Source organism: Polypterus senegalus, chromosome 15 (assembly GCF_016835505.1).
Source record: "Polypterus senegalus isolate Bchr_013 chromosome 15, ASM1683550v1, whole genome shotgun sequence".
Taxonomy (NCBI): domain Eukaryota; kingdom Metazoa; phylum Chordata; class Cladistia; order Polypteriformes; family Polypteridae; genus Polypterus; species Polypterus senegalus.
The window spans coordinates 75,235,210-75,252,410 of NC_053168.1; the positions used below are offsets into that span (position 1 = coordinate 75,235,210).

The 17,201-nt window shown below is 36.3% G+C and overlaps 1 protein-coding gene across 2 annotated transcripts in view; it reads right to left on the bottom strand.

The window, feature by feature from the left end:
* Window positions 1-2,775: 2,775 nt before the first annotated feature.
* cdk6 (cyclin-dependent kinase 6) overlaps window positions 2,776-17,201 on the bottom strand; it is a 206,501-nt gene continuing 192,075 nt past the window's right edge. For both annotated transcript variants that reach the window (XM_039737230.1, XM_039737229.1), the window contains exons 6-8: window positions 10,488-10,538; window positions 6,400-6,535; window positions 2,776-4,234 (exon numbers count right to left, since the gene is read on the bottom strand). In XM_039737230.1, coding sequence (XP_039593164.1) covers window positions 4,091-4,234; window positions 6,400-6,535; window positions 10,488-10,538 — 331 coding nt within the window. In that variant the 3' untranslated portion in view covers window positions 2,776-4,090. The remainder of the gene's footprint in view (window positions 4,235-6,399; window positions 6,536-10,487; window positions 10,539-17,201) is intronic.

A 17,201-nucleotide genomic window follows, 5' to 3' on the forward strand; every position in this document is an offset into this window, starting at 1 on the left:
AAACTAGTTGATCATAGAACAGGTCAAACCCAAAGCCCACTGCAGTATTCTCTAATGAAGCTAAAATATTACAGCCACATCACGAGAAAAGAATACTTAACAAATATAGTGCTGATGTTGGTAAAGACAAACGAGAAAGACAGAACACAACATGGGCAGATAGCACTATAGAAGATCTTGAAATGCTTGCAAAGTCACTGTTGTTCAAAGAAAGCATGGTAAGCTGTTGTTAAAATTCATAAAATGACAGAAAACATAGGACTGGTGAAATTGCAAAGTTCTTCCATTTCTATTCACACCTGCAATTAAACAGACTTTTCATTTCTCACTAAAGTTCACCCGCTGTTCGGGTCTGCTGCTTTGCTGACCACAGGCTAAACATTACACAAGGTCAAATAATTCAAAACCAGGGTGGATGGACACAACTATTAAACCTGCTTCTTGACTGGATATTTTACAAGATATGCATAACTGAGCCCCAAATGTATTTTGACAGCACAAATCCATAAAACTGGTATATGCCTGTCTTCACTTCTGTATACTTCATCAAATTAAAACCTTTAGCTAAGAACCTGTGGAACTTATCTTTCTTTTAAAGGAATGCTCCACCCAAAAATGATATTTTTCTTATATGTTACTTACCCCATGTAGTTGGTACCAGTGGCCAAGAATAAAAAATAATTTTATGTTTTCTTGGAGAAGGAGCTTAAAGCTTCTGATAAAATGGGGCCCAGTGGTGAACAATGGTGCACAACAGCAAACAATATCAAAAACATTCATGAAAGAAAAATCTTACTTTATTTGTGTTTTATTACACACAAAAAGCCATTTTTTGCTAAAATATTGTTAAAGAAATAATTCTGGATAATGAAAGTAATCCAGAAACAGGAATCCCCTTAATACGAGGCACATCGTCTGAATTGAAGACTTGCCTATTTCACTCCTTTAGAGTACTGTCTTCAACGATTTGATGTGTGGATTATGGATGTTTTTGACATTGTTTGCTGTAGACCGGCACTAGTCACCATTAGGTCCCGTTCTATCTACACAAAAACATAACATTAAAATTTTTTTTGGTCACCAGTACAAACTACATTGTGTAGGTAACAAACAAAAAATATCATTTTTGGGTAGAGTATTCTTTTAATATAAGTTTTCAATGTCCCGATGACTGCAAAGTGTTTTGAAACACACAACACCATTCTGGTTAGTCCATTATTCTTTGGCAACAAAGCTGCCAGGACAAAACATCCTTGTTTTGACATCAAACCGCTGTCATCATTCCTTTATAATATGACTATTATGTTACTGGATATGCCTGAAGCAAGTGCACTGCTATAGGGTGTAAAACAACATTAGCGTCAATTTCACAAAATGTAAACAAGTGGAAAGAATACATGACCTTTGCATTTAAATTAAACATTAAGTAGTTTCAGCAGCAGCATTTCATTGATCTTTTCCAACATCTTTCTAACAATGATGATAGTAGGGTAGCACCTGCTGTACAGAAGACCCTATGGAAAGCTTAGCTGGTACTCATATAGTCTTGGGTATCGGCTTCAATGTGACCAGCACAGGCACCGTGGTGCTGAGCTATAAGATATGCTGGATTATAAGGATACAGTAAAAATCAGTTTTATATACAATATGTATATGCACAAAGTCACCAAAAATATGGCCCTTATTTCAAAGCTTACTATTTTAGTACTATATATGAGATACGTAACAGTAATTTTTGCTTTAGGATATGTAAGAATGCTCAAAAGCTTTCATTCTCACATTTACCAAGCAATGGCAGTGTTGCACTGATCATTTAACACAAATCTCCCTAAGATAAGCCTGTAGCTGCACACAAAACAATTTAAGGTTCTACCCTACTAAAAAAATGCACATTCTTAAGTTAAAAAAAAAAAAAGTAAAAAGTCAATGAACTGCCTCTTGACAGTACTTCCACTCACTTTCAAGGCTCCACCAAGACTCTTATACAAAGAACACACAGAACATCCATTTGGGAAAACAACACACTTAAAGATGCACACAAACAATATAGAGCTGGACCACATTAAACCACATATGTTTCTAGACAAAATTTTACTAAAAGGAAGGGCAGCCTCCCATTGGTCCGTTCACCCACTTGCGCATATCTAAAGTACCATCGACGTGGAGGACTGACAAGAAGTCTGTCAGTCATCTAATATGAAAAGCTCTTCCACATAGTTTAAAATTGGGCTTAAGTGACATAAAACTTTATGCTCTTGATTATTTGCAAGTGTAAGACCTGGTCTGATATCATATTTATCCTAAACAAAGCTTCAGTAATGCTGAACTGTTGTGTGGCAGGCTAATTTGATCATTCATAAAGCAAACCTAACCAGTTAATTGGCACTTTGGTGAGCTGGCAGCATATTTTTAATAATATATTAAGAGTTTTCTGAGTATTTTCATTTACGTTTTAAAGGCATATCATGACCTTCTCCATCATTAGGTCAAACTTCTTTTGAGAAAAACTAAATGCCAATTTGGCTTCTTCAGCCCACACACATTTATAACACGTTACTGTGGTCAGTTACTTTAAATGAACAAAGAGTTTTTTCGAATAAAAAACAATTTTTTCTTTGGTAAAGGCAGCATCAAACAATTATTAAGGAAATATCAGAAAAATTTGTTATAATTGTTCTGCTGAAACGTGCCCTGTGGTGGGCTGGCACCCTGCCCGGGGTTTGTTTCCTGCCTTGTGCCCTGTGTTGGCTGGGATTGGCTCCAGCACACCCCCATGACCTTGTAGTTAGGATATAGCGGGCTGGAGAATGAATGAATGTTATTCTGAAATTAACAGAAAATATTATCTATGGCAGTCATCAAATATGCTCCAGTCACAAAAGAAGTTACTGTAAAATATTAGAACTACTACTGATTAATTTGACCTTAATTATAAATAAAATTCATCAAGTAATTCATGAAAAGCACAGTTTTCAACAGAAAGGTCAGAATGTGGCCCAAAAAAAAAAAAAAACAATTGCATAACAAAATATGAAATTTTCTGACACCCAATCAATTCAGTACTAGTAGACATCATGATACATTTTTCATTTCAGCATATTACCCAAAAACTATTCAAGGTGCAAAATGTGTCCAAAGAAATATTAACGGCATTAGCAATATCTTTTAATTTTTAAAGAATAAATTAAGAGAAAAATAATATGGAAATGTTATATGTAGACAGAAATTTATCATAGCTGTATGTTTGCTATTCCTACAAGAGCTTGACATGGACTACTTGCGCTTAAATTCATTTCTCGTATAACAACTGTGTTCTGCTATTGGTGAACCACATCTGTTTTGAGCATTTATAGAGAGTAACTAAATGTATGCTTATATATTGTCTATTTCTTTTACATATCAAATTGCTTTGAGATGTATTCTTCTTTCCTGTTAAGATTTTGTGAAATACTATACTACTTATGTTTTTACTGAACACAATTCACATTCATTCATATTTCACTTATAATGAAAAATGCAACTTCTCTGACCTCCACAATTAGGAAACCTTGTCCTCTTCTTTTAAATAACAAAATGGCACATTTTAACATCACGAATATTTAAATTTTTTGCAGCAATTATTTCCGCATATTATGCATGAACATAAAAAAGATAATATTAAATTAAATTCATATAAACCCAGTTATTTAGTGCCAAATGCAAGTAAACGGTACCAAGCAGAACTTTAGCAGCTGCCACTGCAAGGATGTTGGGAAATACTGGCAGTGATCATGATTATACATCCAGAAGCAGGTTGGCAGCTTTCGTCTATGGAACCAAGTGGCAGTTGTGTTTTGTGAGAGCAGCTTCTTAACTCCAGAAAAATTCCAGGCAAAATTTGAGCTGCAGTGGGGTTTGCGTTGATGAGAAAACAAAATAACAGCACCTCCCTCGAGACTTCTGACATTGTATGAAAAGCAGCATGGGATTGTGTAGTAGACATTTTTTAGTTAAACAAGCACATTTGGAGCGTTTTCCTCTGATCAAATAATCACTTTCTATAAACCTCCAGGAAAAGCACATGCTTCTTTCATCTGAAAGAGCCTCCACTTTAAGCAGCATTCTTCTCAGAAGATGACTGACTGGTAGAGTTTTGTGAGTACAACTTCTTGTAACTCTCCAAGTCTTGAAAGTATGGATGTTCTAAAGCCTCATAGGCAGATATCCTCTTTTTTGGATTGAACGTCAAAAATTTCTACAAAGAAAAGAAATGAGACGTTTACATAAAAATAATGAAATTGATGGAAGTGTAAAATCATTTTATTAAACCAACACTAACATGTGCAAAGACTTCATTTCAACTGTGGTTGCAAGGGAGGCTGGGCCTCAGCAGGTAGCACACAGCAAGAAATCATTCTGAGTGGAATTTTAAGCTATGCCATATGAAGAAGTATATTCAAAGTAAAACAATACACATTAGAAAAAAACACTCTCTGCTTCAAACAGAATGTAAACATTTACAGAATGTAACAACACTAATGATCACATTTAGGTTGGCCCCATTTGAGTCTTTCATCCGTCTAAATGAGCATGTGAAACTAAGTCTGCTCTTCATCAACAAAAATATCTGGAAAGGAACAACAAACTGAAAAATGGCAATGAGCAACATTTCATGCATAATAAAAATGATCTCTCACTTATTTACATATATTTTATTTATACCATTTCTGAAAATACACTCATAGGTATATATAACTTCATAGCCATGTGAACGCATTGGCTCTCAGTTAAGTTTAGGGCAGATTTCAAAATCCTCCTTTTCACATATAAAGCATTAAATTGTCAAGGTCTGGCTTACTTGTCTGAACTTATCACGACTTAAAAACCAGAGCGCACATTAAGATCTCAAGATGCCGGTCTGCTTAGGATTCCAAGGAGTAGTAAAATAACAGTGGGAGGTCGAGCTTTTAGTTACAGGGCCCCTAAACTTTGAAATGGTCTGCCTGTTACTGTAACAGACGCCCCTTCTGTCTCAGCTTTTAAATCCCGACTGAAGACTCACTACTTCAGTTTAGCATATCCTGACTAGAGCTTCTGATTATATGTAGTCATTAGCACCAAAACATAAGTAACATGACAGTTATAATTTGATACTAAACTTCACCTATTCTGTTTCTCTTCTCGGTACTCAAATGTGCCACGGCCAACCTGCCAAGTTGTTTTGCCTGCCTAAGGTAAAGTCATCCCTGATGGAGGATCGCTGGAATCGTAGGAAAGAGGAGTCCGTTCATTGGATCAGCGCTATTTCAGCTGTGAAATGGCCAAATGGGGGAGGCAGCTTGATGGATGAGGTCTGCAGGACTCTAAACAAATCAAAATCATATTATGTGACATCATCTACTGTTAAATTCTGCTCCGTACTTCTAATATTTTTATTTTTATACTGTATTCAGGATTTGTTCTAATCTGTGTACTGTATTGTAGTGACCCTCTTCTTTTTGACACCCACTGAACACCCAACCTAACGGGAAAGGGGTCCCTCTTTGAACTGCCTTTCCCAAGGTTTCTGGTTTCTTCCCAACAAGGTTGTTTTTGGAAGTTTTTCCTTGTCTTCTTAGAGAGTCAAGGCTGGGGGGCTGTCAAGAGGCAGGGCCTGTTAAAACCCATTGCGGCACTTCTTGTGTGATTTTGGGCTATACAAAAAATAAATTGTAATGTATTGTAGTGTATTGTAAAATCTTGCTTCTTCCAGTTGAGGCGGCTGTCAAAAATCAAGTCTGTTTTGTCTAAACGCAACCTTGACGCAGTGAAACATGCTTTTGTTCTGCCTTAACACAATGAACTAAATTGATGCCATACACTTTCATGTTAAACATCAGTGATGAACAAAAACATTTGCACAGACTGAGTTTGCAGCAAAATTCAGTAATTTGACTTCCCAAAAATTTTTGCAAATAAATTGCATTTCACTTTTAGCAAAATTCAGGACATTCACACAAGAAGAACAGTGTTGAATCCTGTCTGGTAGAGTTTCATCTATTGATTCCACATGCATTTGGTTGTCACTTAATACTTCAATAAAGATCTCTAATGAAAAAAAAGAGTGCATATCTCCAACTAGGATAAGGGAGTTACTGGGTAACAGTGCAGAAAAGGGGTTTTGGCAGCAGTAACTTTCCCTGTTCTGAGCTTTCCTGTGGAGGAAACACAATGAAGTGCACAATGGTGTGTTCTGTGTGTCTTTGTACGGGAAATATGCAGGATACCTGATCAAGGTTCAAAAAACAGCACAAGTATTCTTTTTTACTTTTGCACTTACTAGCTACGTTCAAATATACAAAACATTAACATGTTTGTTTCGTGCGTGCACATACAGCCCACATTCATCCATTCATCAATCACTCATCAAGGCAAACTTACAAGTAACAGATCCTTTCCTAATTCATCAATGTCTGGTACAAAATCTTCAATGCAGCACTGAGGTCTTGCACCAAATGCACTTCTTGGAAGTCCAACATCGCTGGGCCAGTCTTCCTCACATGGAAGTCCAAAGATACTGCACAACGGAGAAAGTACTTACCATTAGAAAGTGCTCTGAGTTGAGAACATAATTTAACCCCCAAATCACAGTAATGAATGATTACATGTAATCCAACTATTTCTTAACAAATAAGTATCTCTCCCCATTTTGTTTTCTGTACTGCTGAAACATTTTTTCACAATACATATTTTTAGATTCAATCAAAAGCCTAGTAATAAATAAAAGAAAATACCACACATTTTAATTCGATATAATGCTCAGTGACTGCGAGGTGACAGACGTCACCTGGTTTGCCATTTATTTTATTTCTATATGTGTCATTAAAATAGGTGTTGCTGCAGCAAAAGACATTTTTATGGCCTTTATTTGAGATTTGGATGAAGTGCAAAATTCTTTGGTATTTGAGGAGTAAAATCATAAAAATTTCCTGAAGTGCTGAATTGTTAAAGATGATTTTAACAAAGTAATTAGCGACTTAATACCTCTGCTTGTGGAAAGACGTTCTTTCTTGGGTCAAATAAATAAATGTATCTGTAACAAACTTGTTTAAGGAAAGATCAGTTAAATCATAATAGATGCTACCTCCCATGTTGCTATGAAGTTCTTACTTTGGAATGCACTGGTATAATTAGTTCTAACATAATGAAGCATGGGTAAGCACAAAAGTCTACTTTCAACACATCTTTTCTTGGAATATTGTTTCAAGACTCTTTAGGATCACTTAAGTGCACTTTAGTTAATCTAAAATGACATTTGATTGTTTTATAGCAATGAGTCCTGCTGCTTTTGTACATTAAGATGGCACAGACAACATTCTTTAATGCCATCAGAGCAGTTGGTGTCTAGTCATATGCAATATCTAACTTTGCTGGTAGCACATTCTCTTTGTTAGAGGCAACGAGGCAAGGAAATCCTGCCACGTTTTTTAATGACATTTTGTGAGACGCCAGTTTAATACCATACAACAACAGATTCATGTGTGACCAAACATGGACATTTGAATGGCTATATGACTTGGCCAACCCTTTACCACTCCCAGACAGAACAAGTTTAGGACATTTAGGATATTTTGGCAAATGGTACAGAACCATTGGCATTAGAGCCAACAGATTCACAGACAGTTCCCACCAGGTCAAAAGGTTGCGGAACAAACACATTAAAACAAATATATATGTTATATGTTATATATGCTTTTATCTACTCTATATATATAAAATCCTAAGCCTAAAAGTGTAACGATTATGTGCAACGATTTTATGTGACTTTTTATGTCACTTTTTTGTCACGCTTTAAATTAGGCTTATTTTAAAACCTACATATATATGTTTGGTACCATTCTTTTCATAATTTATCGAACTTTAATGTGACGTTACTAGATTTTTTGATACTTATTCCATTTTTAATTTATAAACTAAAATATCAAGAACTCACGTCCCGCGAGACAAGACTTTGCGCCAATACATTTAACCACGCCCAGGGCTGGAAATAAAAGAAGAGTAGATGACAAAGACAGGCTTTTAAATGTTCGAAGTGCCACGTGAGATGCAGCTGATCGAGCAAATAGGAGGTAAAAAACAAAAAAAACTGTATTTGTTTCCCATTGTATCACCGTTTAAGAGGGGGTTTTGGAGAAGTGACCGCATCTCCTTGGGGTGTGTTCAGCCCCCTCTTCACAATGTGAGCAGCAGAGACGCGAAGTGGCTGGCACGTAGTGCCGGTAAAGAGGGTTGGCGAGTAAAGCGAGCAGGGGGTAATCCCCTAGTATACAGTATATATAATTTGTTTTTTTACTGTACTTTTTTCAACTATTCTGTTAAGAAAACAAGAAATTCATTATACTATGTACAAACCGGATTCCAAAAAAGTTGGGACACTAAACAAATTGTGAATAAAAACTGAATGCAATGATGTGGAGATGGCAAATGTCAATATTTTATTTGTAATAGAACGTAGATGACAGATCAAACGTTTAATCCGAGTAAATGTATCATTTTAAAGGAAAAATATGTTGATTCAAAATTTCACGGTGTCAACAAATCCCAAAAAAGTTGGGACAAGTAGCAATAAGAGGCTGGAAAAAGTAAATCTGAGCATAACGAAGAGCTGGAAGACCAATAAACACTAATTAGGTCAATTGGCAACATGATTGGGTATAAAAGAGCTTCTCAGAGTGGCAGTGTCTCTCAGAAGCCAAGATTGGTAGAGGATCATCAATTCCCACAATGTTGCGCAGAAAGATAGTGGATCAATATCAGAAAGGTGTTACCCAGCGAAAAATTGCAAAGACTTTGCATCTATCATCATCAACTGTGCATAACATCATCCGAAGATTCAGAGAATCTGGAACAATCTCTGTGCATAAGGGTCAAGGCCGTAAAACCATACTGGATGCCCGATGATCTCCGGGCCCTTAAACGACACTGCACCACAAACAGGAATGCTACTGTAAAGGAAATCACAGAATGGGCTCAGGAATACTTCCAGAAACCATTGTCAGTGAACACAATCCACTGTGCCATCCGCCGTTGCCAGCTGAAACTCTACAGTGCAAAGAAGAAGCCATTTCTAAGCAAGATCCACAAGCTCAGGCGTTGTCACTGGGCCAGGGATCATTTAAAATGGAGTGTGGCAAAATGGAAGACTGTTCTGTGGTCAGACGAGTCATGATTCGAAGTCTTTTGGAAATCTGGGACGCCATGTCATCCGGACCAAAGAGGACAAGGACAACCCAAGTTGTTATCAACGCTCAGTTCAGAAGCCTGCATCTCTGATGGTATGGGGTTGCATGAGTGCGTGTGGCATGGGCAGCTTGCATGTCTGGAAAGGCACCATCAATGCAGAAAAATATATTCAGGTTCTAGAACAACATATGCTCCCATCCAGACGTCATCTCTTTCAGGGAAGACCCTGCATTTTTCAACAAGATAATGCCAGACCACATTCTGCATCAATCACAACATCATGGCTGCGTAGGAGAAGGATCCGGGTACTGAAATGGCCAGTCTGCAGTCCAGATCTTTCACCTATAGAGAACATTTGGCGATCATAAAGAGGAAGGTGGACAAAGAAGACCCAAGACGATTGAACAGTTAGAGGCCTGTATTAGACAAGAATGGGAGAGCATTCCTATTTCTAAACTTGAGAAACTGGTCTCCTCGGTCCCCAGACGTCTGTTGAGTGTTGTAAGAAGAAGGGGAGATGCCACACAGTGGTGAAAATGGCCTTGTCCCAACTTTTTTGGGATTTGTTGACACCATGAAATTCTGAATCAACATATTTTTCCCTTAAAATGATACATTTTCTCAGTTTAAACTTTTGTTCCGTGATTTATGTTCTATTCTGAAAAAAAATTTTAGAAGTTGGCACCTCCACATCATTGCATTCAGTTTTTATTCACGATTTGTATAGTGTCCCAACTTTTTTGGAATCCGGTTTGTACAAATAACAGTAAGCATGACTTGACTTGAAGAAGCCAGCTAGTTTCCTTGTGAATCACATGGATTAAACCTGATACTAACAGACCCCACATTTAGTCACTGTGTAGGTTTAAAGATTGTTTCATGCCCTTGTCCATAACATGAAAGTATTGCATTTTTAGTATGATAGCTGCTAAAAAAATGGAACACACTGCTGTAGGGTGAATTTATTTTTGTCACTAAGTGAATTTACTTATAAGTGTAACTTACAAAAATTAAATTTTTTGTTTTTTCAAAATGGTAATTTTAGGTTTAATCAACTTTACAGATTTCTGTAATTATTTCCAAAAGGTTAAAGAGACAATTCATATAATTTAAAATGTAAAGCCTTAAACAAATACAATTATTGTGAAGTAACGCTGCACATATTAATGACCTATTATGATAATGTTTATTTGTTTATTATTTTCTAAATAATGATAACATCCTGTAATGTGCATTGCATGTATTTCACAAAAATGTGTTGATCTATACATTTAACAGGTACTTACTCAAATACTTTTCCTAACTGGTCAACATCAGAGTTTCCCCGAAAGAGTGGTCTGTGAAAGAAAGATGAAAAAATGAATTACATGGATGGAAACACATTATAAAGACTGGGCATGGTGTTGTAGGGCAAGACAAACAAACAATTGTGCAGACGGTAGTTCCAATAAATAGCCAATAGCTGTAGATTTTATAGCTGGCAAGCACTGTAAATAATGGACTAAGCACTCCCTTTTTAGTTCATCCATCCATTTAATATTAAATGTGATTAATCCAGTTAAGGGATACAGAAGCAGTCCAGGAAACATCAGGCTTGAGTTAACAACCAATCTTAGATGGGTCACCTTGGCATTACATGGTACATCCATATATACATACAAACATTCAAAGCACCTACATCTCTTCAGGTATTCTGGGTGTTCTGTCATCCTCTCAAATACGTGCAGGTTAGGCTGACTCACACACTCATGTCCTGCCTTGTACCCAAGGAGGTTAAGATTGGCAAGCACCTGCCCACCTGAAGTCGCAGACTCAAGACTGTCAGTATACAGTGAATATTGAAATTCTAAACTCCCTTACTGAAAGTTAATCTTTTCTGAACAAAGATGAAATCAACACAAATTTTGTCAAACCAATTTTTACCATAATAGTAAATGGTAAAAATGATTGCATGCAAAGTGTCAATGCCTTGGTCACATAAGGTTGTGAAATAAACATTAAATCTGCCTACGTGTTATTTAATTTTTGTGTGGGCATTTTAAATCACTTTGGGTGTCACCATTTTGTGTTCCTTGCTCATGAGTCCCCCATATTATTTAACACTGCCGTGGAAAAATGATCCTATAGCTATAAAATACGATTTTGTGGTATGAGTCTCATTCTAGTACATGGATAGTATCAACCTCGTCTCTTATGCTGATTTTGCTGTTCCTATTAATTTTTAGCTCTAGACTTTTACTTTATTTTTTAACTAAATCTTGTCTTGTGTTCTGGTTTGGCATCAATCTTGATTTGGCCTACTGACTTCCAGTTTGCCTCACTGCTTCAGCTCCTGTCACCTGTATTCTCTGACATTCATTTAAGGACATACATTTTTTCAAATGCCCTATTTAGTGAGAAAGGGACAAACTTAACAATTTAACTCAGGGAATAATGATTAAGCGTGTATAATCTACTTAATGGGGACAATAAATTAGTGCAAATTTAATCAGTCATGTTCTAGATCATATACTATATAAAGTAATCTATAATGTAACATATATACAGTATCTGGAATTGAATAAAATTTGTCTTGGCCTGAGATCAACTGAAGGGATTCTTGGCACCCCAAATAAAATGAGCTGTTTCTGCAGGATTTCTAAGGAGCTAATGAAAGATGTAAAGGATCTTATTGCTGGAAGGTACCAATCAGAATAGAGATATAAAAAAACTCAAAGGCAAATACATATATACTGGACACTATGAAGATCATGATTAAGAAGTAGAAAAAATATGCCAGGACATTGCAAACATCAAACAGAGATATAGAGAGACACCTCTAGGCTTCTAAGGTTTTCCTCTAACAAACAAAACGCATGTATGCTGGAGTGATTAGTGATTTTAAACTTTCTCTTAATGAGTGAAAAATATAAATATCTGTAAAAACTAAAGAACTATGGCATTATTACTTGCATGCATCTTCCAGCTATATAACTCTGCAAGGCAGTTAGCTGCCAAATTATTTATTTTGTAATGTCTTTTTAGTTTACTAATTTAATCCACACATGAGAACAGGCAAAACATATGTTGCAGATACATATTCAAAATATATGCTTGCTTCTAATAAAGAGATGACCATCAATGTAAAAGAAGGAGTAAAGACAGCAGGTGAAAGTTTAGATTTATTTTCTAGTGATAACTTAACAGAAGGATACATCACTCAGCACCTTTGAGAATATGCCAAGAATATTTAATCATAAACAGGTGGCCTTTAAAATGCTATCCTAGTCACTTGCATATTTCACAGATCAAAGAAGTGTGATACCGTTTAGGCCTGGGCCAGAGCCAACTCTGATAGGAATGGCTTACACTACCTGTTTGATTTGGAATTCATATGACTGAAAGCTACATAACTCTTCAAACAAACATGGAAAGTGGCAGTTATGATATGCAAACAAGATTTAAAGTGCCAGTGAATTTAAATCCTGGAGAGGTTTACTGGGTTGAAAAAGATGTTTCCATGCAAATGTCAGTGTCGATCAGCTCACTAGGGCATGCAATGGTTGTGACTTTCACTGGCCGTGCCGAGCACTGCTGGAAGTCTCCAAGCTGTTTTAAGATACTAGTTACTGAAACAGCTTAGTTCCTGTCCATGTACAGTATATATTTATATACCTCCTTTGTGTTTTAATAAATAAGGGTTCATTCTGTTTCTAGGTGCATTTCAGCTCTCTTAATTCCTCAGAAACAAAACAGCTTGGAAGATGGCAGCTGATGTTGCAAGAGTAAAATAAGCACACTGTGTGCAATAACTGGCATTGATGAAAAAAGCATGACAACTCTGGCCATTTGTAAAAAGACAGTAAGAGGGGAATGTTACTCTTTACTGTTTGTAAGATACTAGTGAGAAGGCTGCCTTCTTGGAAGATGAAGAACTATGCCTGTGCCTTATACAGAAACATTTAAATGCAGGAGCTGCTGGGAAGATGTACTTTTTTGTTTATTGCCTTGTGTATTTTTGTTTCTGTAACTTATTTTGCATACATTTTTAATAAGAGACATTTAGGGGTGGCACTCAGTGGCCAGTGACAGTCTGTTTGCCGTGATCATACTTTATTCACATTTATGTTTATGTTGTTTAGCTTTGTTAGAGAAAACATATCCACTAGTGGGCAATGAAGGACAACAATTCATCAATTATCATTGTGCAATCTTGCAGTCCTGTCTACCACTGTGTCCTAGATGATAGACTACTTAACTTTTAGACCACAGATTGTGTGGCTGAACAACTTTGTATCAGACATGGTCATGAGTAGCATTGGGGTTCCACAAGGTCCTCTACTGGCTCCCTTTCTGTTTACCCTGTTCACTTCTGTGATGAGTGGTCTAAATAAATAATCAGGTCCCAGTAACAAGCAGGCTGTCATTCAAGTGGTCACTGGAATATAACATAAACAGTTTTGCAAAGGTATAGCGAAACAAGTGTGATTTTATTAAAGAATAAAGCAAAATAACAAAAATTTCAAGTGACAACAAGATACCAAGAAGACATGATTCACAAGCGTTGTATGTCTGCTTATATCCCTTCAGCGACATCTTTTACAAGTAGCAAAAATTTACACCGGGTGTTACAAACTCAAATCAAATATATGTTTTTATTATGTAGTAGTAATAGTAACAGCAGCTCACTACTCAAAATAGGAAGAACCAGGGCTCGAACCTGCAACCACTTGACAGTAACATGTAAATGGAATGATTTCTTTTCTCCAGATATTTTCTTGAATAAAAGTGCATTTGTTTTGTTATACCTTTTATGAAAGTGTTTATTTGATATTCGACTTCAGTCCTCCCACATTATACACTTCATGTCAGCATTTTGTCATTATTACGATAACATGAAAAACGTTTCTGTTTTAATTATGTGTTCAATGTTTCTTGCCTGTCATCCTATATTTACCCAGATCGTTGTAGACATGTAACACATATGAAATGTATGTATTCCAAATAACGATATGTTATTTACCCTATACAATTCCAGATGCCTCACACCCAGATAAACAGACTTGAACTGGGAGAACTTCGTGTCTGACTTCAGCTGCATCGGTTGGGGATGGGATAGCAGGCTGTCTGCTGCCAGTGCTGATCGACACATTTACAAAACAAAGAGGTGTGAGGGAATTTAAGGTGGACCAGCATTACAACGCTTTTCGTAAGCTTCAGGGATTCAAATGTTAAGCACACCTAATATTTTAATTCTTGCTATATGTATATTTGTACCCTTTTTGCCTGCTGCTTTAACTCTGCAAATTCCTATGGGATTAATAAAGATTCTGTCTATCTACAGTTACAGTTGGAATACTAACTTGTTACCTAGCATACCGTCTTACTTTCACTGTTTTTTTTTAAAAAAAGGACTCAATATTTTTGTTGAGAGAGAACTACATTAAATTTTGACAATGATCCAAATGGAGGAAAGGAGGAAATAAATGATAAGCTTCACATAGTAGTCATGTGTTGTATCACTTTCTGTTTATCCACTTTTATTCTGGGCCTGTGTATCTATTTCAGGGATGTCAGATCCCGACAGACCGCTGTGGCAGTAGGTTTTTATTCTAACCATTTTCATGATTAGTGACCAGTTTTTATGGCTAATTACATTATTTTGCCTTAATTTTCTCTGACGTGCGACTTAAGACTTAGACTCCATAATTATTTCTTTTTTTCCTTAATTAGCAGTCCAAGAAAAATGAGACACAAAATGAGCCAATACAGCTAAACTGTGTCCACCACTATTTCAAAATAAAGAAAATTGAAGGTCTCAATAATATTGATCTGCTCAGGTCACAAAAACATTCTGATGGTGCTCTTAGAAAAAAGAACATCAACAGTTTTGGACTGCAGTGAGCTAGCACCCTGCCCGGGAATTGTTCCTGCCTTGCGCCTTGTGTTGACTGGGATTGGCTCCAGCAGACCCCCGTGACCCTGTGTTAGGATATAACGGGTTGGACAATGTCTGACTTACTGACAGTTTTGGAAATATGTGCTGTTGCTGAATCAGACCACCAACAGGCCATGGAATTAAATAACAAGTTTAATGAACAACAATAATCAACTTCTAATTATGAAATTGTTTGGAGTTTGAGGCCCCAACTTAGCTGGTCAACTGTTGGCTCGCTTCACATTTAATTGTTTTTTGCTGCCACTTAGGGAAAAAAATAAATAATTCAGAGGACTGAATATTCAAAAAAAGCAAGGCAATTAAAATGAAGTGAAAAGAAGTAAAGTAAAAGCAGAAATTTGTCAATTGTTAAGAAAGTGCGGAAAGAAAAACCTGCAGGTACAGTAGACGTCCAGGATTGGGATTGGACAACACAGTCTACTTCATAAATAAGATGAAAGAAATGTTCCAAACTCCTGTCTACAATCTAACATGAATTATCCTGGCTACTTGAATACAGCATGGCTCACAAGAAATTCAAAATAAAATAGAATAAAGAAATGAAGTATATTTTACCTCCTTGATCTGTGATAGAGATTTCATAAAAAGAGCCATCTAATGATCTATTCAGCATTGACGTACTGCATAGGCATGCAAACACAAACATCAAAAAATGTGTTTAGCGATGAAACAGATCACTGGGCCTCATTGAAATGCCGTTTAAAAATACTCCATGAACTATTTGGCTGAAAAGTACTTCTATTATTAAAAGCACTAAAAGAAAAAGGCTAAAAGTAGGTGTCACATCAGTAAATGCTGTGCATGTTACTAAAAAAGGCTAACAAGCCTAGGAAATCCCCATCTGCATATCTGATCAGTGATGCATCACAATTACATATTTATGGGAACTTTACAGAAGACTGATTGTACTGCATTTATTATTATTATTTTTTTAATTTAAAAACAGAAAAAGGCAAGACTACAAATATCTTATATTTGGATAAGTGGAAATGGGCAGTAGCAGATATATCAAGGCAGGATACATGCAGTAGTAAATTTTGGAGACATTAAAATGTATGACAGGAGTTTGCAGGTGATATGCTTAATAATTAAGATCTTGTGTATCCTTAATTTTTTCAAATTTTTCAGCTTTATAATATTTACTACCATGTGTTACTTGCAACTATGCCAAGCAGTCCTTAATTTATTCCAATAAATATAGATTTATAATCAAGCAAATTGCACTGTTGGGTTTCACTGCTGCCACACAATTTTAGTGGCCTGGCATTCATTTCAGGCCTGATCTTGGTTTTGTGGAGTTCGTCTATGTTTCCGTTTTGACCAGAGTGACTTTCTCTTAGCACTGAACATTCCTTGCACCTCATTAACATACAGATTTCAGTTAACTGTCAACCCTGAATTGTTCCAGTACAAATGAATGTAGCAATGTGCTTTAGTTTACACTGTGCTGGTATGGGTCGTGTTCAAGTTTGGTTCTTACACTCTTAAAAATAAAAGTGCCATTATAATTATTCATAGTGATACCACAGGGTAACTGCTTTTGATTCCAAAAAGAATCATCCACATGGAGGTTTCAAAAAGAACCTTTATTTGTTTAGATCTGTAACAACACACAATAACCATGAATAGATGGTAACAGATTTATGAAATACCAATTACTTCATGAATTTTAAAGGACTCTTGCTGCATACAATAACACAAGTTAAGTTCAGGTTTTTTTCATCTGTTAGTATTCTGCCAGTTGTCTATTTAGTGATGCTCACATCGATTGACTGCCAATCTATATTCGCCAATTTTTACTACAAAATACTTGATTAAGCATCTGCTATTTTAACTGCAGTGCTCCTTAATCTGAGGTACTTATGATGGTCTGGGTCGACTCCATGCTTTCTGTTGCGTTTGGGAGCCACTTGAACCCGAGCTGTCGATATTCACAGGCTGAAATGAGCCGGACAAACGAGGACACACACTTACAACACGGGGTATGTGCTAAAAGATGTCAAGTACTTTCACTAAAATCCCAAAAGGAAAACAGTGCAAACAGTGCAGTGATTCAAAATGT